General features: G+C 37.0%; 1 protein-coding gene across 1 annotated transcript; it reads left to right on the top strand.

Moving 5' to 3' along the window:
* Positions 1–1,024: 1,024 nt before the first annotated feature.
* Positions 1,025–16,945, top strand: LOC117329099. Its single transcript, XM_033886828.1, is given in 6 exon segments — positions 1,025–1,191; positions 11,429–13,629; positions 14,059–14,164; positions 15,144–15,326; positions 15,722–15,810; positions 15,812–16,945. Coding segments are annotated over 6 exon segments (2,973 nt in total). The 5' UTR covers positions 1,025–1,070; the 3' UTR covers positions 16,085–16,945.
* Positions 16,946–26,350: the final 9,405 nt, after the last annotated feature.

Here is a 26,350-nt window from a genome sequence, read left to right as displayed (position 1 = left end):
ATTTACAAGTCTCTGAATAATACGGAATAAAATTGAGTCTAATTGAACAACTGTCGTAATTTCTTCAAATGATTACTTGATAACGAATAGCACAACAAAGTATATACAAAAAAAAATAATGATAAATTCGGATATGACATCTTGAATTGTCTTTATAAAAAAATCTTATTTTGACGGGTTAGATCTCTTGGCCAAAATACTGAACCATACAGTTGTGTCTGTGTACATTTCTATTACACTAATATAAATCCATGATTGGATTAGATCATAATTTGTTTTATAGTACGCCAGCTTTACTAATTATTACGACGTTTATTCTTTATTACTAAAACACAAGTAAACCATATACGGATCATCTTGGTAATTAATTAATTTTCAAAAAATGTTAAACTGATAAGATTACTCCTGCCTTAAATCAAATTAATTTAAATTACCCGTCACATGACTTCACAAATATTTTCTCTGTGTCTTTGATATCAACATAACGGATGAATGAAAAGGGCCAATCTTGAGCTCCCTGTTCTAATTGGTGCTTGGTTTATCTTTGGTGTCTGCTAATGGCGGCTAGTGTCAGGTCGACTTCGGAAAGATACTGCAATTAATTTTATCCGTGTTTCCTCTTCCGCAGTAATTTACGGTAAACAAAGTCAATAGATTTATTGACAAATTTGTAATCTTGTTTTCCCAATGTCTGTCCGTGTCATGACGCAAATAAACATGGTTATCGCGCTAACCAAACATCCCTTTCTGAAGAACGTGAATTCGTAACAATTAGAAACCCGCCTCACTATTTACCCACTATTCTTTCGCTTTATGTCTCTTCAACGGTTTTCACGCTGAACATCTGACAGCTAGCCGAGTCGTTACACGATCGCTGTTATAACGTTATCTTCATTGTTATTCAAATAAGCTCGGGCAATTTGTTTGCTCACAGCTTGATTCATGTGACGCATGCGCAGCCTGTTCAGTGCCCGAAACGGCGCTTAATACAAACCAAGTAAACACAGTTAGCTTTCCATGAGCCAGAGACAAGACGTGAACTGGTAGTCAGTGGTCATAACACGGTCAAGATGCCCAGGACATTCCTAGTCCGTCGAGCTGGAGACGAGAATTACACACTATATGAAGACACTGAAATTGAAGAAGTATTGCAAGAAAACAACAAAGAAAACATCGATGACATTTGTACAGGTAAGTGAAGGTGTCTATACGGTGAGGCAGTCGAGTGGAAAGCTGACCCCAAATGTTTACACCTACAATATACACGCTGTGTTTATTATACATACGAGTGGATATTGTAAACGTTTTCAATGATATGAATAATATATTTATATATCTTCTTGACCTATTGTTCACGTTTTCAAATGTCCTGAGATGTATGGTCTGGTCGATAAAGCGGCTGTTCAGTCTCCCGCCGATGCGGATACAGAATCAATATTCCGTGGACGTTGTAGCGGTGCTCATTAATACATTCACATTTTTGATATTCCCCAAATTCATATTTACTAAACGTGAAGTATATTTTCTCTTTGCATTTGATTTGTGACTACAATGTTTGTGTGATAATTTATAAATGATTGTTACACACTTGTAGTCCCTGTGTTACGGTGGTTGGGTTGGTGACATGTGGATATTTGATGCACACGTGCGCGTACGGTACACATTTGACAGCTGTGTCATCGATTTTTAGGGGGCTGCAGAGTCAAAAAATCAATCAACACTTTAGATAAACCGCCTAAATCACAAGCTATAACGGCATGTGTCGTCTGTCATAATGTAGTGTATGGGAGAAGTATTGAAGGAAAATGAGAGGGTATAATTGAATATATTTTAATTGAACATAATGTTTAATACAAATCGAATAGGTATTATTATCGTGAATAGTAAATACATCCAGTGAAATATATATATATAGTATATAAGAAAAAGGAATATGTCCTTGCGAGGGCTAACGTTAATATATATTAGTGTGATTTAAAAAAAGTAATAATTAATGTTTTAGAATGTTTGTATAAGCATTTGTCAAAATAACCCTATTGTGTATGTCTGTCTAGTTGATTTCCCACTTGGGTTTCTTGGTTAGGTTCCATGTGTTTGTATTTCCTATTCCGGGGCACCTGCTCTATTTAGTGGTAATTTGTCTCTTTACATATGTTAGGGACCATGGGATTACGTCACAATAATCCGCCCGAGATCCTACGATCCAGCTTTGTGGTCACAGTTGTATAAAACGAGGTGTTAGGTCGAGGTAAAAAACCGTTAGGGACACAATCGGCTTTCCGATTAGGTGAGAGTCACGTGACTAACACATTCCCGTTTCTTTAAAGAACAATTGCCTTACCTGGGCAGAGCCCCTAATTAATATCGTCGATCGTCTACCTGTCTACTGGTAAACTGGCTCCCAAAGGAGAACTCGTCAGTCGCCAGCTAACACCCTTGGTCTGATTAGACAGGTACTGGTGTTAAAAAGGGACTCGTTTGGTGTAAAGGGAATTTTAGCATGCACACGTGAAATTATTACACCCACATGTAAAAATAACACCTTATTTGATCGGACAAATATCGTGTCAACAGATGGAGTTATTTGGTAATGACAACAACAAACGGAGTTAAAATGTTTCTACTGCAATCATTCAGACTATTTCTCTTTCATTGTCTTTTTACCAATTTAAAAAAAGATTTCCCTCGACCTCCTCATACATCATCACATTTGTTAAAATACAGACAATATAATAAAGCTACCCAACAGGAAACATTTATCGATACACATATGGCTTTATAACGTAAATTAAGTGTTTGATTGAATCTGTGTTCAACATCCTATTTGGCCATTACTCTGAAAATTGAGAACGTTTTAAACATTGTAATGGGAGAAAATTTGAATAGTTCAAAATGATTCCTACCGCAAGTAAATTATATCTTCCGCGAAGAAATAACCGTTTATAATTATACATGTTTTTCGTAAAATGTACCTTAATTATTCCTGTGCATATGCTATTTAGCCGATCGATACATAAATGAGGTATTGAGCGGGAAACAAACCGATCGGATATGAATATTAAAATATAAGAGCGGTAAAGATGCCATTGTTGATAACACGCCGATGAAATATCTTGAATAATTCATATCGGGACGTTAAAGAATAGGTATTGTTTTACACTGCAGTTTTACCAACTGGTTACCTTCTTTTGTTTCCGTAAGACAGCTGCTGGGACTTTAAAAGCCCGTGCTTGAACAAACTTTAAAATGTGTGCAATGATTTCTTATGAAATATAAATGACACATTTATTTAAAGTGTGTTGACTCTGATGCTAACCTCAAATGATATTTGCCCGACCACTAATTTTACCTGTAATCAAAGGGTAGTGTGATTTAGGCTAAGTGCCGAGAGGCTGAACATATGGCGTGGTATTGAACATACAACAGGTGTAGGAGACCTTGGCAATACACGCGAGGTCGTTTGTTGTAAATCTTTTCGGAGAACAGGTGTAACGATTTCGGAGAGCCACCCTAGGGCGAGCCAGTTAAAAAGAAACCGCGGGGGACATACCTTCTGCTGTGAAGTTGTTAAATCTTAGTAATGATTCAAGAGTTGTGACAGGTATTTACGACCGTAATAAATTAGTAATAGATAGGTATAAACTACTATATTATAGGTAATTAACTTGTAATCACTGACTACCTGTATCCAGGTATTGTATATAACATACGTTATGATTATTAGACCCTAATCAACGTCTACCTGTACAAATATACCTATAATAAAAGTCCAGGGGTGGGGGAGGAGGGCGGGTGTATACTTTGTAGAGTGTTATTATAGTAATGGTGATCCTATATAACTCGGAACGCGGTGGGGCGGTCAATTTAGTCTGGACAAATTCGAGATATACGATTGCTGGAAATAAAGAGATATTTATTCACCCGTCCAGGGATAAATGTATCTTAATTTATAAATATGTATACGTATGTATGTAATGCTTTTACAGTCTCGTACGATAAGGGAAGAGTGAGTATCTCAAAAGTCTATAGTAGACTGTAAGGGGGTGTGTCTCAAAAGTCTATAGTAGACTGGATGTAAGGGTGTGTGTCTCAAAAGTCTATAGTAGACTGTAAGGGTGTGTGTCTCAAAAGTCTATAGTAGACTGGATGTAAGGGTGTGTGTCTCAAAAGTCTATGGTAGACTTAATGTAAGGGTGGGTGAGAGGACAGGGGAAGAGCGAGTGTCTCATAGTCTAATAGTAGACTGGAGGTAAGGGTGGGTGAGAGGACAGGGGAAGAGCGAGTGTCTCGTAGTCTAATAGTATACTGGATGTAAGGGTGGGTGATAGGACAGGGGAAGAGCGAGTGTCTCGTAGTCTAATAGTAGACTGGATGCAAGGGTGGGTGAGAGGACAGGGGAAGAGCGAGTGTCTCGTAGTCTAATAGTATACTGGATGTAAGGGTGGGTGAGAGGACAGGGGAAGAGCGAGTGTCTCGTAGTCTAATAGTAGACTTGATGTAAGGGTGGGTGTCTCGAAAAGTACAACAGTAGACTGATGTAATTGTGGATAAGCCGACTTATTTAGTAATATTTGTACCTTTTACACGTGACAATTAAATCAACAAATTTGAATTGAATCTTATATCAACCATCCTACCCATCAAATGGTGTTCATTTCATATACTGAAAGTGTGTAAACCACATCCCTGCCAACATGTATGCACGATTTGATGTATCGTAAATAAAGCCGAGACTTTGTTGAATTAAGATAAGCTCTGACCAAACAAAATATAAACAGACCAAGTTTACCGTACTAATCTACTATATCGTCTAGTACCTGAATAGGTGTTCGGCAGTGATTACAGCTGTTTCCCGGGGACATAGCCCCCAGATAGGCACCCTCCCTCAGTGTTGATTCCATAGAGCTCTCACAAAGTTTCAGGAATTATTTAAGATAAAACTTGGGGATTTGTTTTGTCGATCTTGAGATAATATATGTACATGGCTTAGCTGTATAAAGAACTGTGGAATTTATCAGTCTAGAGCACGAGATGCTTCATTGTGTCTATATCATTCATGTTCTGTAGAGAAATTCAAGGACCTTTCTTATGAAAGTTTCTGAGCGGATTTCGGTGGACATTTTGCAAACCAGATTTGTGTCAGCGTTAAATTGGATTAGTGGAAACATGTCACCTTTTATTATTTAAGATTGAGGTGTATATGGCATGTCGGCAAACAATCATAATGCAGGTCTAACTGGTCGCGATCTGACATATTTCCTTTAAATAATTTCTTCGATCTTAAAAAAAACGTCTAGAGCAGAACTGTTGTATCATTTTTATTTGATATAAATTACACGATTCACTGTTTAAGAACAATCGATATTATAATCGGAAAACTCGTTACTTTCCCCCCTTAAATTCGTTTGAAGTTTAAATGAAGATAGCTATCAGACTGGCAGATAGACGGAGCTCACCGTTGAACAATAATTATTATTTGACAAAGACGTTGTAACGTTCACGAAAATTCGACACATGCGCTACGACGACAGATAATTACTCATGAAAATCAATATTTATTTTAACAATGATGATGAAAGAGTGAAAACCAGCAATATTTTTATAGACACACGCGTTATGTCAATATGTACCATCACCATAATATTACTATCTATCGGGAAATCAGTCGCTGACCGGGTACCTGTCAACGTAGCTAATGGATAACCTGCTAACGGTAGCCTAGCGGTATCCACCATCTCTCTCCCGCTATGTCGACACGCTTCGTTGATCATTAATTGTTAAACTTTCATTCGAGTCTAGATCAGATAGCCATCGTTCTTTCGTGGAAAGAAAAACCAACAGTAGCCTCGGGCTCGATAAAGGTCAGTCGAATCGACACAAAATGGTCTTTCTTCTCTATTTATTTTTTCCGCGAATTTTCCCTTTTCAATAAGAAGAATTGCGTAACATTAAATTAACATTTCGTGGGCCATTTTGTGTCGTAACAAAAGCTTTGTTGCATGGTGGTGTTACGAGGTAGCACTCCAGGAGTTTTAATGTGGTAAAGGGGTAAGAGGTCGCTAAATTGATATCAAATTGGCGCGAAAATGACAGGCAGAAATCAGTTCTATGTAAATTTCGACTGGTCTTTTAACGTCAAAATAAAAGAGAGACTAAATTTTTCAACGTTCCGTATATTCAATGAGATGTTTTTTCATGTATTTAACGTGACGCGTCTCTGTTGGTAGCTGACATCACTGATACTATGTATTATACAGATCTTTGAATTGGTAACACGTATTCCATACGTTTACATGTAAAGGGGAATTTAACGTGACATCATTTTTATAGATGAGGCGGTTAATTGGATTTGTTTACCAGGGAAGTAAATTCAACCAGAGACGTCAACATGAAAATCTGTTTTAAAGATCGAGTTACAATGAATTTCATTTGAATCGTGATGTAACATGTAAATCGAGCATATTTAAAAAAAAATAAACATTTCATTTTAGTAAAAATACAAAAAATAACCGGTACAAATTATAAACCTTTTATTTGTTTGTCAAAACAGCAAATAATTTAGAGTGACAAATAGACAGAAATAGGAAATGCTGCAAGTAGGGAAAGAGAAAGCGAAGAAAAAAATATTTATTAAATTGTAGACTTAAATTGTATCTGTATATAAATTGAAGAAGACAATGAAAGAAAAGACGAAACTCGTCTTAACTTAAACATGTACCTGCATTTTTATATCGATGACAACGGTTACTAAATATTGATATCTTATTCCATATCTTTTTTATATCGATGACAACGGTTTCTAAATATTGATATCTTATTCCATATCTTTTTTTATATCGATGACAACGGTTTCTAAATATTGATATCTTATTCCAAATCTTTTTGATCGGCTTTGTCGTCATTTCTCTCAGAAGGCTGTGTAATCGATTTTAAAAATCAAGATACTCTTTATTAGACAAACATTTTCCTCCTAGTCACGCGCTGTTAAGTCACGTGCCTTCGAGCTCCTTCAGGGGAAAAAACTAATTTTTATTTGTATGATGAGGTAATTGCTTACATAAAAGGTATTATCGATATTACAGTGAAAAATTAATGTAGTATATCGTATCTGTAACGAAGACAATTAATCCGTCAGGAGTAAAGGATATGCTGCCCTCTAGCGGATTAAAAACACATTAAGTCGGAATCTCCCGTATGTTTTAATAGCTCGAGGCGAAAAACTTTCTATCTCTTTCATAAAAACATACGATGAATAAGTTTGTGCATTAGCAAGCGGTAAACTCGCCTTTGTCGGCCGGCTTTGAAGTTTCACCGGCAATTAAGATATCTAAATCATATGCCTAAGAGCTATTGACGCCGGGTGGTATAATACGTTTTTGAGCAAAAAGATATGACGGATTTCGGGTTGAGGTTAAAACAGCTCATTCACATGTTATAGGTGAAAGTTGTACGGCCCGCATTTCCGTGTTTGTGTAGACGATGTATATAGGGGTAATTTGGTAGACTTGTTGGCTAATATATATAGTCTTGAAGACATTGGATAGCTCTTCACGTGAGTATGATAAGACAACAGAAATTTTGTAAAATCTTCAAGACGGTGGTCTAAAATGTATTTATTTTTATCTATAACCATTCAATAGTAGGCTAGAACAGGGGATTTCCCACTCAAGCATTTTATTTCAATAGACACCAATTTCATGGAAAGGAATGTAGTGATTTCAAATACGAAGTTCGCTGTTGTCTTTTTTCCGTTTCCGGAAAAAAACTTCAAAAGTAACTTTGCCGTGTATGTTCTGCTAACGGAATTTAATGTTTTCATTGTATAATTGTAACGATACCGCTCCAATTATGTCACCGTCTCCCAGCAGGGACACTTTTAATTAAAGGTAGAGAAATATCCAGTCTGCATAAGTAAGTTGTTGTAGCTCTATCAGTACTCGGGGCACGTCTCCGAGATTCCGGGGTGTGCGGGCCCGTCAAGGGCCTCGGTCAGCATTTAAATGTGAAATAACAGGAAGTAACCCATTCTAATTGTCAGCCGGAAAACGGACGCGACAGGTGTTACGTACAAAATTGTTGAAGTTCAATCTTGAACTTTTAAACAGTTTTTCTCCAACGGTTTTTCTTTGTCTGGAAGTAGGATACTTTGTAAATGTTTAAAAAAAAACCTGAAAGTTAAGAGTACCGAGTTATTGGTAAATAAATATAAAAATCGATATGCTTCATTCTTTGTAACGGTGTTGTCAGGTACCGATAAAAGATGCTGTTGTTATTTGTTGTACGTTAACAACTTATATGAAAAACGAATAAAACAAAAATCACCATCTGATAAAAGAGTACATCACTCTACCATAATGAAATTGATCAAGCTAAAAATGAATTTAAAATCACGGAATCAACAACCATTTAATACTGTTTGAAACATAAATCACTCACAAGCATATTGAAATTTGTTTAATTTGAATTAAGTGGTTTATAAATTATTATGACTATGATTAATTAATTCCAAAGAACTTTTCATTTCAAAATAAGTAGAAAGTTAACAAATCCAATCGGCTATAAAGAAGACATTGACACAGACATTCTATAAGGTAATTGTTGGTTGTGGTGTAGTCATGATATCTCTATCTGAATAAGGTTGAGGAGGAGATGAAGACAACATCTGTTAAATGTCTATATAAATCACCGAACACCTCCGATAAAACTTCCCGCCAAATTAAACACATACGGTACTTACATCCATAGTTCACATAATTAGCGCCCAGGTAAACTATTTAGGAGACTGACTTACATGTTCACCTGTGTTATTAGTATTGAATAAATCAGTAAATAAAGTAGGATCCTGAATACCTATCTTTTTTACAGAACACTAACTATAGTGATGTAGACTTAGTATAGGAGGAGTCATGTAGGCGGTAAACCAGTAACTAAAGCAGACAGAACACTCACTATAGTGATGTAGACTTAGTATAGGAGGAGTCATGTAGGCGGTAAACCAGTAACTAAGGCCGACAGAACACTCACTATAGTGATGTAGACCTAGTATAGGAGGAGTCATGTAGGCGGTAAACCAGTAACTAAGGCCGACAGAACACTCACTATAGTGATGTAGACTTAGTATAGGAGGAGTCATGTAGGCGGTAAACCAGTAACTAAGGCCGACAGAACACTGACTATAGTGATGTAGACTTAGTATAGGAGGAGTCATGTAGGCGGTAAACCAGTAACTAAGGCCGACAGAGCACTCACTATAGTGATGTAGACCTAGTATAGGAGTCATGTAGGCGGTAAACCAGTAACTAAAGCAGACAGAACACTCACTATAGTGATGTAGACCTAGTATAGGAGTCATGTAGGCGGTAAACCAGTAACTAACTAAACAGTAACCATTTCGACTGGTTATCAAATGTTAAGTAATACTAGTATAATGATGTTCTGATCGACCTCGAGACAGTTAGTACAGGAAGTTTCCCTCCATTATCTCCCACACAACTTCTTTATCACTGTTCAGCTCATCAGTATGGTGTACTGTACATGTAGTGTATTATATAGAACTGAAATACACGGAAATATCAATGCCTCGACTCTAGTAATCAGTTATTTTAAATTACGCCAAAATCCGTGATGTCAGACGCAATGTTAGTCACAAAGTTTATTAGAAAATAGGTTAACAAAGTTGATCAACTTTTAAGCGAGTAACTACGGTGTGATTTTCTCGGTTGATTGCCCTCGGACCATGTCGTACAACAATAGCACCGAGACGACCGGAAGATACAGGTAGTTTTTCCATCCCCTCTATAATCTTACTGTCATCCCGGCCTTGAACCGGCTACCTGTCCACAAAAAGGACAGGTTGTAGACTAAGACGGTATTTAAACTACCTGTAGAGCGCACCTGTCGTCTTGGAATCCGTCCCACACAGGTAGGGGCTCCATCGGCTCGCGCCCCTTTGTGCCTTGATTTAAACACTTTTCAAACGTAACGGAATCTGGAGAATTTCGCTTTGCCCTATGTTTGACCTAAAACGGGATATTTTATCAATGGAAAACACTAAATTTATCAATGGACGTAGCGCGAGAGTTCGGACCGAGTATGAATGGACACAATTGTCGGTACTGACTAGCCTGACACGGACCACGCATGTCAGCCTTGCCGTTATTAACGGCAGTTTGAATCAAAGTGCATTATTGGTTTAAAAAATTTGAAGTGTAATTTGTCACGGAAATAAAACGAAATTCAAAATAATTTCAGTTGAATTACGAGCGAGATCGGCATACTTTGTATAGCTGCATTAAAATCAAAATGTCAAGTTTTTTGTTTGAAACCGGAAAAGGAATGTGAAAATCAAAAATTTGGTTGTAAACGGTAACTCAGATACACATTATAACGACATTTTACACTTTGAGCCTGGCATTCTTTATTGCAGTGATTTTTTGAATTGACATGCAGATATTGAAATTTTAACGTATTTGATATGGAAATTTGAATGGAAAGAATTTTAACACTGAATATTTCCGGATGGTTGATGCATTTGTAAAGTTCCACATAAAGATTTGTATTTAACATTTAACACACTCAAGTTGAGAGAGTTATTTATATACTGCTACAGATAAAGAATGTAAAAAAAAATGTCATATCGACCTTCTTTAATTTTTGAACAAGTAATATATTTGTTTTGAAAACTCGACTGTATGCATTGCCTTAACTCATCGCGTGCTGCTATTCGAGATTGGCAGTTGGTGTCGATACCCTAATCAGCTCCGAGCACGTTCTCATGTTCCTCGGCCTTGAAGCGCGTGAAATATGTCAAAATGTATTGGGAACATCTACGAAGTGAGACAAAATCTGCTTTAGGTCGTCGAATTAATTCATTTCTCGGCGAAAAACGAAGAAAAAGAAGCTAATAAAACGTTTGATGTATGATGGTAATTCAACGGCGAGGAATATCAGTTCACCTGGTACATCAGCGCGTGCTTATCTGTATCTTATATAGAGGCCTGGTGTTACTTAGCACGAGCCATCAAGCAACAGTTCCAAAATTCATTAGCCATTCCAGTGATTAGTCGACTTGTAATAGAATGCCATGGATGAGGGAGAAATAGGTCGATGTATCTACGCGTAATTCATTATAACACCACCAAAGATTAAAAAGTAAATTTTGACAATACATTCGAATTATTATTGATGTGGCCCCTGTCGTAAACATTTGAGGTGGAAGTATTAGCTCTTTTACAATGACAGAACACATCTACACATTTATATATCCTTTGTTAAACATCAGGCGATACCTGTAGGAAGTTAATTACTGTAGGTTTGTGACTATAACTTGTGTTGATTGGTAACCTTATGGTAATCTTACCACATTTTCTAACACTCTAACACTCAAACAGCCATATAACTAAAATGTATGTGTGTTTGATATTTTCAGAACAAATGAAGACCATGATAGACACGAAGTTAGTATCGCAGACAACTGATAGTGCGCCTGACATTGTTACAAAGACGTCTCGGATTACATCGATAAATTCCGGTACACCAGCCAATGAAACGAATTGTGCGTCACTCGGACATTCTCGAATTGTAGTCAGTGCGAAGGGTGAGGGCAGCTGTACCAAGAGTATCCGATATGTAGATATGAACGAAGAGGAATCTTCATCCTCTTCATTTTCTTCGTCCCAGCCTGACGATAGTTTACTTTCCTCCGTGTCGGACACATCGGATGTATGCCAAGACATGGACTCGTGCACGAGTGCTGATGATTCTGTGCTCAAGTCACCGGAGCCTTCGTCCACTTCCGGTTCGAATAAATCCCAACAGATATTACCCCCTTTTGCCTCGCTTGCCCTCGGAGTGTGTCTCTCGAGTATACAAGCCCATCCTGATTCTACCTCGAACATGCATTTACCCTCTAAATCTGATGATGAATATGGTGTCAAACTTCCACATACACCTTTATGTTCATCCGAAATTGGAATCAATTGTTCGCCAAAGCAAATGGCATGCGCATCTTCACACAATCCCAAGGGTTCTCCTGTTATTCCGTATCTAAATGTTTCGTCTGTGTCTCGATCATCGTCTAGTGAAGGTTTTGCCAGACAATCTCTTGGACAATCTCAACCGTTCTCAAGTTTCAACAAAAAATTGTTAGCGAGACAGTCGCCCAGATCTATTAAACATAACTCATTCACGAACAGTACTTTGCAGCAGTCGAACCAACAGAGTCATTCACCAAAGAAGCCGCTTAGGACAGCTAATCACTTATCACATTCAATCAACGCACTAGTCTCATCTGAGAAAAATAAAACTACACGAAATACGTCACCAAGGAAACCACTTGGACAAGTTCATCACAATTCAGGTACAAACATCGGACACGTGTCCTCTTTCCACGAAGTCGACTCAAATCCTCCCATGACGCTCCGTCTTCCTCTTGTGTTACCACAAGAAAAAGAGAATGTTGATTCAAGTCGAACTTCACAGGAAGTGACGCAAGTGAAACTTCCGGTAAAACTTCAAATGAAGAAGGCTGAACATCGTTGTCAAATGTTGGCTAACAGTCTTTTGAACAATGATGAATCTAATGGCTCGCATTCCGAAAAAGTGAAACATTCAAAGGACCATTCGCAAGATAAACAAAATACCGCCACATCAAAGCCAAAAATTTGGAATCCCTTGCATCACGTGTTTGATGCAAAGAAATTTAGTTCCCCTGTTGTTGTGCAAGATATGATGAACTCTCCAAAGTTACCATCACATCCGGTTGTGTTCTCGCCGCAGACAAGGTGTACTGCTACACCGGATATTGTTACGAGATGCACGAGTCCTGTGGAGGTCAGAGAAGCTCAAGCTCCAAAGACACCAATACGCATTGGTGATCCAGTGTTCCCAGCCATAATTTCACCATCAGTGACGAGTACTCCTTTACAACCACGACCCCTAACGCCCTCTATAATCGAGTCTGGTCGGACATGTGGTCTTACACCACCCGTGTTGAACAGCTCACTAGCGCACCAAAGACAACAGTACCTAGTCCAAAATTACCACCAAGTGTCTCCTGTTCCTCCACGAGAATCTGTCGTGTCACCAGCACTTGCAGCAGTTTCCCATTTACATACTCCGAGACAACATCCTCTGGCATTAGAAATGCGCCAAAGTCCGATTCAAGAAGTGTTGAAAGACAATTTTGACCCCTCAAAACAATCAAATATGCACGTTTTTAAACCTAGATACCCAGCACAGCAGCGATGTACTGTGGCAGAAACAAAGACAATATTTTCAACTTCTCCATTTACATATCAGAAGATGGATTCTCGGAATGAATACTCAACTCTGCCAGTGAAAAGACCACCGACACCGTTGTTTGGCACTGGGAAAAGATTCAAGTCAGAACACAGCCTTCCCTATAACTCCCTGCAACAACTAGCATCTGTTTGCGTTGATCAAGTAACAACATGGGGAGATAAATCTAACAATGAAGACTGCTCCAGTCATGTCCAGATCTACGCTGCCAATGGAAACGTTCGCCAAGAGGGGACAGCAAATGACTCAAACTCTCGAGATAGCAAGACCGACGAAAATGAGGAGCCGCATTCAGATTTCTCTGATTCGTCTTTTTTGAAAATGATACAGGTAATTACCAAGACTCGCGATATGTATATCAAAAGTCCTGCTATCTTGTGATACAATGACCAATATATCGGTGTGGTAATCTCGGAGCAATACATTGGTAACGATAAGGTATAAGATATCTCTGTAATAATCTCGGTAAAGTACGAGTTATTTGATACCCGGTAAAAATATATGCTATTCGCGGGACCTGACACCTCATTTTAAGTAATTATTTATTGTAATTACTATATACTTTTATCAAAAGTCTGTTAATGCATGTCTATGACTAATGGAGGAAGTTTTTTTAAGTTCGCAACTAAGTTATGCTTTGTTTTCGCGGACTTCTAAATTATTAATCGGGGAAAAAAGTATCATTCGAAATTTTAATTATATCAAATATATTGATTAATTTCATCAACTACATATATATATATATATCTATTTTCCCAGAGGCGACATGGTTTACAAAACATCGAATTTGTCAATGGTGGAAACGGTATCAAGAATCCGTCGTTTATAACTCCCAAACCTGCCGACATCACTAACACCCATCAAGGTAAGTCGAAATAACGGCTCAAAATACAAGTGCAGACTTCTGATCTCATTGGACGACTTTTTTGATCAAATCACCCGTCAGCATGGATATCTTCCACACGGGCTTGACACGTTCTATGACCCAGAGTGAAAATTCATTCTGGGTCATAGGAACGTGTCAAGCGCGCGTGCTTTATTAAATGTTCCGATCGTATATACATATGTATATATGTATAACAGTAAGTGTATCAATCAGTAGCGTTGTAGAGCCTAAAATAGCCATCGAACACCGTGTCTCTATTACTACTTATCAATGAAGCGAACTTACTCAAGTAATTATTTAACAGTTCAACAATTTCCAATATGACTTTTGTTCAAAGAAGAGATGAATAGTTTGTGTTTTTTAAATTTCGAGTTCACCTTGACGTTTCCTGCAAGGAATGACACCATCTGCCGTTGTTTAGTAGATTACACCGTTCTCAGATGCATAAGGTCAATATTGTATTTGTCCTGTATAAACATGACTGCTCGCCTGAAGTGACACACTTACACGGTCTCTATCGGAGGAGATACTCTCGCATGATATTACTTCAATTGAATGTTGTGTACCTAACGTCAATAAGTACTAAGTCCGCCAGCTGTTCACTTCTCAACCCCTTGTCAGTCGCCATCCTAGCAACAAACATTTAATTTTAGCTCCTGAATGTCACCCGATTTCATCCTTTAATATACATCTAATTGAAGTGTAACGGTACGCCATAAAAAATTAAACTCTTTCAATGAATAAGTTTATTATAAAATCATAATTTCACGCTTTCTAATTGGCTTAAATAGTGTCACGTGATTCCTGATAAAAAGTAATATTTAATTGAATATTAACAAATTCGATTTTGTTTTCACTCAGTTTTAACATTAGTTTCGATGGTAGTCAGTTCATTAAAATTTTCATATTAAACTAGTAATTATGGGTAATAATTTATGTTACATAATTAACTTTCCAGATATACCGACAGTATTAAATGGCTCCTGTCGCTGCAAGGTTTGTGGGAAGGAGTTCAAGTTACAGAGACTACTGAACCGCCATCTTAAATGTCATAGTGATGTCAAAAGGTACCTTTGTACATTCTGTGGAAAAGGCTTCAACGACACATTTGATCTGAAGCGACACACCAGGATACACACAGGTATGATATATATCACACGATTATTAAGGGTGTATGCGACTGCAACTAAGTTGTCTCCTTTCCAAAAGAGTCTGATTATGTTAAACTGTTAAGGGAGTTAACTCCAGAAAAATACAATAAAAGTACAACAGGTCATGTCGATGTGGGCGAATGATGTAAAAGTTCATTTTAAGAGGTAAAAGAAAAATCGTTTTACTAAGTAATGAGTGTCATAGTGACCTTCGATATATCTCAATGGTATTTTCTTTCACATTGATTATCTGATATTCTGACGCCTGTTTCCTGATCCAAATGATATGCTTGCTTTTCCGAAACATTTAAATTCATTTTTTGTGACAAATGTGTTTTCAAGATTCGCTCAGATTTTCATCTCGTTTTTGTTGCCTTATTTTCAGGAGTGAAACCCTACAAGTGTATACACTGCGATAAGTCGTTCACTCAGCGCTGTTCCCTCGAGTCACATTGTCGGAAAGTTCACAACACCTGAGTACGAGTATCAGTATAAACAACGCCGAAACAAGATGTACGTCTGTGAGGAATGTGGCTTCTCCACGGACGAGGCGGAAACTTACTACCACCATCTCCGACAAAATCACCCCAACTGCCCAGTTCTCGCAAAACCACACGACAAACGACATTTCAAATTCCGGAACGATCGTACGAACATAGCATCGCGTCCAAGAAGTGAAAGTGAACTTAAACCGGAAGTGAAAAGCGAAGGGAAGCTACATATTGAACGGTTTTTAAGTATGAGATAGTGTGAAGTCATTAGTTTGGATTAGAAACTGTGTATGTGTTTTGTGAAGACAATGATCTAGAACTCGGGGCATATTTCAAAGAGACACTATTTCTACTGGCATTGTAACATGCCTAAATAGAAGTACTTACATGATTAATTATATGCAGTGTTTCAGAAATAAGAGTTACCGTTTCAGAAACAAGAGTTACCGTTTCAGAAACAAGTGTTACCTCTTCTGTTTGTCCTGCTTTACATGTTGTCCAGTCAGTTTGATTTGAAGCTTGCCAGAAAAACAATATATATATATTTGTCCATATATTGTTGTAAACTCGGTTAAGTATTATGTATTTTACGTTTTGTTATTTACATTTGGAGAATTTAGTCAATCATTTTTGTTTGTTTGTCTTCGTGAAAATGGTCCAACATAGCATAAGCTAATGTACTGGTATTCCCGGCTCAGGAGAAGAAATAATGATCTTGTGCCAGGTCTTAACTGTCTCACTGCGTTTGAAAGCATCAAACGGTTCATGACTTCGGTTATATTTGTCGGAACCCATTTTGTATAATTGTTATGCAAGTGATAACTATTTTCATATCAGATTTACAAATCGTTTGTAATATGTGCAATACAATGTATCTTTCTCTCATACAAGTAAATGGCGAATCAAATCGATCTAGATCAGTTTTGGAATAGATTGTTTCTTTCTTTTTTGTATTTTTTTTATTTATTTTTCTGTTCCAGACTTCATAAAGTTCGTTCTGGAGTTAATATGTCTCAATTGATTATCTTAATGTTTGGTGCTACATGGATTTGGTTTATCTTGTTCATGAAACGAACGTTTTTTTTCATAAGCTTGAATAAAATTACTTTCAGTGCAACTATGATTGTTACTTACTTATATTACATGACACTTGACTGTCTTTTGTGACTTTTGCCGACTCTGTATACTTACCTATACCAACAATAGTGTTATATTTTATATTACCTATCCTGAGTTCGGGTTCAAGTACGCGTAGACTAACAAATTCTCCGGCAAGCCAAATTGTCATTTATTATCCCCTCGCGACCAAGTCGAGAAAAGATATAGGTTCCGTTCGTACGTACCTGTGTACGTTATAGATATATTCGCCTTTTGTTGGCGTTCTGGCAACTTCGTTTTTAAACGATTTCAATTAAACTCATACTTTGGTCAAATATGATTAAACTTCACACCAGCTTGTGTTTAAGGGCGACAAGGACTCTTACCATTTATAGAAAATAATTATTAGCACTAGTGTGACTTCAGTTTTAAACGGATTCAAATCAAACTTCATTGATGGTCAAGTTTGATAGAACCTCAGTCGAGATAGTGTTTCAGGGTGTTAAGGTCAACGACAAGGTCACTGATACTATATACATTGTATAGAAAATAGTTGTTAGCGCCCCAGCGACTTCCCTTTTTAATGGAGTTTGATCAAAACTTGATACATTCCTCACATGTTAGAATACCTTTCATTAGTTTATGTTTCAGAGTGCCAAAGAAAAGGGCAATGCCATCGTTACAATTTATAGGGGTTTTATTGTCGACGCTCTTGCGAGTTCATTACTTAATGTATTTCAATATAAAATTATAGATTGGTCAAGTACTAGATTACCTCAAACGAGTGGGCACCAGGACTTATTCAAAAAATTGTAAGATATTTCAGCGGGTATACTTCCACACGAGTGGATTTATATCGCTTTCGATATCTCCTTTGGGCATTGCTGATCCCGTAATTGACCAAATTATATTCGATATCTCCTGTGATAAATAAGATATTAAAAAAAAATGTTAAGCGTGATATCTTTTAAACTTATGCGATATCTTATATATTATACATTATATCTTATACTTTTATAAGATATGTAAAAATCATATCTTTATGACGTATCTTAGATATTAAATAAGACGTCTTATATCTTTTATGAGATACTGTAAAAGTGGATATTTTCGCGCGTTGAAATTTTCGCTTAGTCAGCCTCCAAACTGTTCGCGTTGTGGATATTTTCGCGCTGTCAGTCATAATGAAAATATATTTTTTCGCGCAGCGATGTCATTGGCCATGTACATAAAGTAAGATTATAAGTTCTCGACGATCGGTCCAGCAAATATACCAAACTTTTATCAAGAGATACGCTTAGGTTAATTGGTTGTAAGTGTGATCATTGCATTACGTCTGTGTGGCAGAAAAAACACTAATATATATATAAGATATTTTAGCGTTGATTCAGTCTTTTACATTGAAAATACACCACTAATGCCCCCATCACACTAAGACAAAGACCACGAAGACCGCACTGCGTCCTTAAAATTTCGAGAAACGCAGCGGGGTCGTGGCAAAAATGGAGAATTTTGCAGTTGTCACATTCATATTACGCCCTCATTACGTCCTTGCTGGGTTCTTACTACGTCCTACACGTTTCCACTAAGACCTTATCTCGCGCATGTTCGCGCGTGCACCACGCTCTGTGTGTTCTTAATACGCTCTTACTACGTCCAAAAAGATCTTTCTACGCGTGCATTACGTAATTACTACGTTCTCTCTGCGTTTGCCCGTTCCCTATAAATACAACTTGACTTGTTTCTTTTTTCCATTCCCCTGCAATATTCACAATATGCCGCCGAGAAAATCCGGACAGTCCAAGACAGGTGGTGGTGGTGGTACCAAAAAAGCCTAGGTTGTCTTTTATTCCTTCTTCGCCTTCTTCGCAGCATCAAAAGTGCGGCCTGTGCATCAATAAAAACCTGTTGTCCTTGAATCAGAGCAAGATGCATAAGAAGTTCTTGATAACTTGTAACCATCTTCTTTTGTAGTTTGAACGAAAGTGATAATGAATTAAACTTGAAATGAGTATTTATACAGCCGATCCTCTGGACGTGGTTTTGACGTGGTGGTAACCTGTGACAGACGTGACGTAAACTTAATGAGCACCGTAAGAACGTACTGGAAACCTAACGTGGTCATCAACAACGTGGTATTGGCGTACCTTGGTCATTGTACAAGCGTAGAGAGGTCGCAATAAGAACTACATTGACGTAGCAAGAACGCACTGACAACGCAATGAGAACGTAATACAATCCTTTCCATCAGCGCTACGCTTCCACTGCGTCAATGAAGTTCTCATTGGGTTTTGGTTACGTCATTACCACGTCAATACCGCTGGTACTGCGTCCCTGTTACGTTCTTACTACGTCCCGATTGGACCACGTCCTCGCTACGCTTTTTTTTAACATGCTCAAAGTTTGTTCACGTCCTCCAGGTCCATGAAGACCATAACACGTCCTTATCGGTCTCTATTGAGTCTTTACTACGTTGTACAAGTTCTTTCTGCGTTCGCATTGCGTTCTTCAATTTTTTCCAGGACGTGGTTGGACGTAGTGGGAACGTGACCTAGTGTGATGGGGGTATTACGAGACACTTGATTGCAACTTTAGGTCCCGAAAATGTATAAATAACATGCGTTATCAGTACTCGTACTGTGTGGTAAATTAAGAAATCATCCGTGTATTGTTGAATGCAGTGTTAACTAAGTATGCATAATATTTAATTGCGACTGAACACCTCTTAATTATTTCCAATCAAATTTGAACCTGTAAACCTCCCCCGAGGCGTCACTTGCGGTCAAGTTGAAAGGATTTGACGTCCGGTCATGCCGAGTGACGTGATAAACATTCATGCCTAGTCAAAACAACCAGAGGTGTCTCAATTAGCGATAGTTAATTTTGCAGATATCAAATAAGTTTGGTAGTAATCAAATACGACCTGGCAATTTAAAAGAAGACATATTGATGTTCTTACCTAATTTTACAAACATATATAGACCTATTTCTGCAGCAGCCCTTTCGAATTTTCAATATATTAAACGGACCATTCATTACAGTTTAATATCGATAGTTTTTGATTCAAATAAAACGTATAACCACGCGGATGCTCAACATTAATCTCTTTAATACAAGCAAGCTTGTCACAAATGAAATGTGTGCTGTTTCGGGGCCTATAGCTACAAAATGGCCGACCAGCTTTGCGATTGATATGTACAGTAACGTAGAAGCGATCGTAATTATCATGAAATGAAGAAAGTTAAATGATCAATCAATATCAAAATAGATGAAAAACTATCATTTTACTCATTACTCAAATAGTATAGCCAAGTCTCGGACAAATGACCGACCAAGACAACGTTACACATCACAGAAGACATGGGTAAAATCAGTGCATTTAGTTTATGGGGTGGAAATATTCGCGTGCCAATATTTTCACGTGTTATTATATTCGCATGTGGATATTTTCGCGGATATTTAATGATCGCGAAATAAGCGAATATTTCCACGCCGCGAACATTTCAACTCTTACAGTATATGTTACACAGCTGCCTTGTCCTCTCTTAAACACAGGATTTCATGCCAGAGGGGAGGTAACTCCACCTGTGCAGAATCCGGGATCTCTTAGCCATGGTCAAATTATATGTAGTTCGAATTTCCCAAATACCATTATAAGATATTTCTACCGAAATATGTCCAGTAGAAAACCCGAGTTTCTTCTAACTCGGACACACAAGGTTAAGATATTGGCCAGGAATCTTAACATCTGGGGGCCAGCAGAAACCCAACCGGGCTAAGGTCAAAACGTGTTAGAAAGACAGAACCATGGAGAGTTTGGTAACTAAGCATTCCGATACCGGTACCCCGGGAACGACTCCAATATGTAAGATTTGTACTGTCAGTGTTAAAATCATTATGATGCAAGGGAGATAATCAAATAACTTTTAATCGTTTTGAAATTATCAATGGAGTTTACTTGAACATCGAATTTTGATTTGATTTGTTTTTCAAATAACTGCATGATTTATTTAGCATTTTTTGGTCGAAAATCGACACATATCTCCCTAGACATATGGTATCAGTAAAGTGCAAACGTAGGAGGCACACCACAGTCTAAAGGAGAGGCTATTTTCATGTACTCATACACACCTCTCCTGTCGATCATCGTCTAGCACAGTATGTTCCTTAAAAACATCTTATTTCGCCCCTTTTCAGGTTAGATAAGCATAAGGTAAGGAATCTGTGGTGTGGTTATTTATTAGCTCGCCGGGACAAAGTTCAGGGGAGCTGTAACTATACCCCGACGTCGTCCGTAGACAGCTAGGTTAAAGTTGTGTGTGTGTGTGTGTGTGTGTGTGTGTGGGTGTGTGTGTGTGTGTGTGTTTTTTTATAAAATAGCGCCACATGTCAATACTTATACTATTGGTATTAAATTTTCTGACCTGCTTACCTTGAACGTGAACTTTGACCTACTCTTGAAAGATAATTATGAAATTTGACCCACTCGGCGATCTATGCTGTCTTCTGACAATTCTTGTAGTAATTTTACGGCCCGACATAGGATTTTTACACATCACTATGTAAATTTTGCTTTTGTGAACAATTCCTAATTCGAATTTAATTAGTAGAAAGGAAGATCATGATAGGCTGATGTGCTTCACTTAAAAAAAAATGGTATTTAATCATTTTTTGTCCATTAAACGAACTGGCAAATAAAATTTAAATTGAAAAATGATAGTGTCGTCCACTTGCAGTTCTCTGAAAGGACTTTATTTGTCTTTTTCATTGCTTGGACACCGATTCCTCAAAAATTAATTCCATCTATTTAAATTATCCAATCAGTTTCATTTTATAAAATGCTTTCCGATGCTATCATAAAATACCTATTTGTTGAAAAAGGTGGAAATATCAGTCAATTTTGTCGAGATTCCCCAAGTTTTCTTTTTATAAAACACAGGGCGTGCACATTTTTGGAAACATTCTAATATTATGCATTTACAGCTCTGTTCTTCGCGCGTTCTTCATAGTTCCATTGAGAAAAACCTAAACTGCATGCAAAATAAATTGAATCAATATTCGAATTCTTGTAATTAATGCAAATTTCAACGGTTTGAAGTGGCACAATGATTTAAAAATTGACAGAAACGTTTTCCTAATACAGTAATCAACAAATCGTTCCATTTTGCTGCAACCGGAATGCTTTTTCTGTAGGAGTTACTTCCCTTGCAACCTCTGACGACTCTTGGCTTTCCGTATATAAGTAACTGTTGATAATACGTCACACCTGACAGGCAGCTATTCATTCTCATTATAAATGATTGGTAATGTGATTTTTTTAGAGTAGAGGTCACCTTGAAATCGGAGACGATATTAGAACACCAGCAATAATACAATAATCTCATCCGTGGGTTCAGCGACATGGGGGACATCACTGATTTCTCGAAAACTAAAAACAAACAAAAACTTGGACCGCTGTAAAGGTTTATTTCATAGATTTGAGCATGGTAATTAACGGCCCGATTGAGTAATGAAATGTGATTTTGAGAAAAATCCTTTTTTATTCTAAGCTTTAAAAGTTTACTTTTACAAAATCATCGTCCATAAATGCGTGAAAATATATTTGTTTTGGGGGAAATTACAAGACACATATATAGATTGCTAATGAATTCTTATTCTATCAATTAAGATATATCAGGTAAAGAAATCAAAGTAGAATATCTGAGATGATTTCCATGTAGTTCATCTTCAATACATTTACTTTCAAAGTGAAACTCTTCCTAAACAAACACTGCTGAGCTCTTTCATTTTTTGAGCGAGCGAGTGCAGAAAGGAAATCTTCACCGTTGTAGGTAACAGTTCTATGTATACACATTTATATTTATTTGATATTCAGAGATTTATTTAACCACAAGTACAATATAACGTGTTTAGTTTGCTTAATGTGATTCAAATTCTGCGACTTCGTGTGAAAAAAAGATAAATGATCGGATGTCGTAAAAAAGCCAAAGGAAAATGCCTTAAAAAACAGCCTAGCAGGCTGTCTATTTGACCTCTGACGTGTAAGTGATATTATTGCATCTTCAGTGGACGATAACAGATTATTTTACATCACATTAAAACTAATGTACTTTTACTTTGTTGAAGACCAAGCTAATTAATGATACACATAGCTAGTCAGTCGTCTAAAAGTACATTTCTTTTATAATAAAAGAAGATACCTTGCCCATAAACTAAGAAAAATATGATTTTCAAATAAATAAAATCTAAAGTGCATGCAGTTTAACCTTTGTAACTGTTCGACTAACATTTGTTATAGCCTCATACGTTTTTTTCTTAGGATTGCCCAAAAAATAGATTTATAATAATAAAATTAACTGAAACATATATCAATCACATTTTAAGAATGGCAAATATGATGCTATGAACATTAGGATCTGATTACATATGCCCGGATGACTTCAGGGGTCAGATTCCAGCTGTAGGGGAGGAGGGGTTTCTGTTGTTATTGTGTAAACACCACTGAGCGACTTACAATGTAGTGTAAATACAATGCATTTCTATAGCCAAGCATTTTACATTCTTCTAATGACTATCTCGAGGTAAAATAACAAATCGATATATCTACTGGACGAAGAGTTATAGCGATATTGTCATCAGAACATTTTTTAAGACTTGTTTGCCGTGCTGATTAAGGAACGATAACTCTACACAAAACAAAAGAAATCCATGTAAACTATACTACTATCGCTTTTAAATAAATTCTGAAGAACAGAGGATACTCGGAAGGTGTCAGATTTCCGATAAATCTGGCGAGATTCTCTACAAAAGATAGCTTCCATTGGCCCAATATATCACGTTGAAATAACAAAAGCTCAAGCAAGGAGCGTTCCCCCTTACTCTCTCAAAACATTTCAACGCCGACAATAGACTAAACGACATTGAATTGGATGTCATTCGTACCGTGTCCACAACGCGAATACATAACGCGGCGATTTCAATCTGTATCGGAGATAAGTATCACTCACTAGATATCCGTTAACATTTATGAGTATTTTGAATCAACATTAGGTTCAGGTTTTTTCTTTTGTCTAAATTGTCATCCTTTACTTGTCCTGAAAGCTGTAGACAAGTAAACCTTTAATCGCCGTGATCGCTATATGAGCTAATAATTCAACTTGGACAAATGAGTTTTTTTGTATGGCATTTGATATATTTAAATGTCCTTAAGAAATTATGTTTTTTATATGATAATAAAAGCCATAAAATCAAAAGCGCTTAATTCACACACAAATATAGAATTATAAGTACACGCACTTGAACTGATGTGTTTCAAAGTATAATGTTTAGTTATGGTTGTCTCCCCTTATCTTCTTGATCACTCTCTCACAGTTGTTCGCCGCCTTGTTAGCTTAACGAAAATTAAGCACAAAAATAAATATTTTACATTAAAATCCACAACGAAATTATTAAAAGTAACCACTTGAAGAAAAAAACACAATACCATATATAAATTTTCAACACCCCAGAAAAGTTGTCGAAAATATGCACTAACTGATTCGTAAGTTAAACAGGCTTTAAACAACCGGCAGTGGCTTATTGGTGAATGTTACTGAACCCATCTGTATATATCTGAACATAATGATATTGAGAGACATTTGGTAATCAAAGTGTCATGAAAATTATCTGACGAAAATCAGTAACAAGCACGTGCTTCATTTACATACAACATATAGCATATGTAATTGGTATGGTTGATACTGTATTTTAAATATTAATTCTGTCTGGAAAACCACTTTCCCAGAAAAAAACAACATTATATTGTATTGATAAGTTGTGATTCCAACACTAAATTCAAGAAACACACTTTACTGAGAGACTGACTCGTGCTATGGGTAAGGGTCAATATTATATTCATTTGTGGTTTTGGTCAAGGTCAAGGTCATATATATATTAACTCATGTTCGTTTGTTGAAGGTTGAAATAAATTCTGTATAATGTAAGTTGTAATAAGTAAGGCAATGTCAATTTTATATTGAATGAGAGGGTCATTTCCGTTAATTGTAGTTGAAGGTCGTCTATAACAATCGCTAGCCGTCACCAGTGTGATTTCGAGGTACATATGTGGCCACTAATAGTGCACTTTTAGTTGTTTGATCGTTTAGGTTTGAAGCCCCTTGGAGAGTAACGTTACTAAAATAAAACCTCGATATACTGTCACCTGTCGTACTAGTACCACCAAGAGATTTCAATTAACGTCAGCCAGAGTATAGTTCCGTCACGGAATATAACGGAGAGTCGGAGTATCAATTAGACATCAGACTGGAATAGGAAACGTATTGCTGGGATGTTTTTCGGGTTTATAGATCTGTTCTGACCATACGTTTTTACAGATTCCATGATGATGATGTCAGGTATCACGGCAGTAGGTAGTTTGACGTTTAATTATCATTCATTAAACACTATATTCATCAATTGTCATGTTTATATGTGGAAGTTTTGAGTATGTTGAATGTTGAACCTGGCCGGTCTGGCCGTACATTTTCCCACTCCTCTTACATATATTCTTACATGTTGTACATATATAAATATACCGTTCATTCAATACAAATAAACAGGTTTTCTATCAAACTACGTGTATTAAAATATTAATGGATGCTAGATTGAAGTATGTGAATCCCCGGGGTCTGTGATAAACCATACGGCGTTGCGTACAAGTTCACAGTTTGAACACAGGTACTGGACCAAAATATTTGCACTCCAGTCTCCGACTTCCGGTTTGCGACTTCCGGTCTGTGACTTCCGGTCTTCTCGGGGCAGCTATTTCTGACTTGGCACGTTTTATCCCCGAATCAAGGTTTTTCTCTCTAAGCACTTTTTATCTAGGGGTAACTAAACTGCGTATATTTCTGTCCATAAGATAGCTATGTTGGAAATATTATCTATTTGCGATCTTGATAACTATTCATTAAAAACTGAGTGACCTCATACCACCATACACGTACAGACATCTTTGCTTCGTCCTTGGCAAGATAAAATAGCGTAATCGAGGAACATTCGGGTAACAAAACTCCCCTAGAATGCAGAATACATTTAACTTGTTCAGAAAGAACAATTATACGGCGGCGTATTAGAGCCACTGCAAAACATATCTTGTACATATACATTATGATTTTGTACTTGAAACTTAGTATCTTGTACGTACAACTTAGTATCTTGTACGTACAACTTAGTATCTTGTACGTACAACTTAGTATCTTGTAAATACAACTTAGTATCTTGTAAATACAACTTAGTATCTTGTTCGCACGGCTTAGTATATCATATGGAAAGGACTCTCCGTAATAAACCTATTTCATATATTTTTCTCAAACGTTTCGGCTATTGTTTGTCAATCACGTAAAATATATTGCAACACATGAAAAAAATCATAAGACGTTGAAAAT

This window comes from Pecten maximus, chromosome 6, assembly GCF_902652985.1.
Source record: "Pecten maximus chromosome 6, xPecMax1.1, whole genome shotgun sequence".
Taxonomy (NCBI): domain Eukaryota; kingdom Metazoa; phylum Mollusca; class Bivalvia; order Pectinida; family Pectinidae; genus Pecten; species Pecten maximus.
Note: the sequence above shows the minus strand (reverse complement) of the source record. Positions and strands in the feature narration are given on the sequence as shown.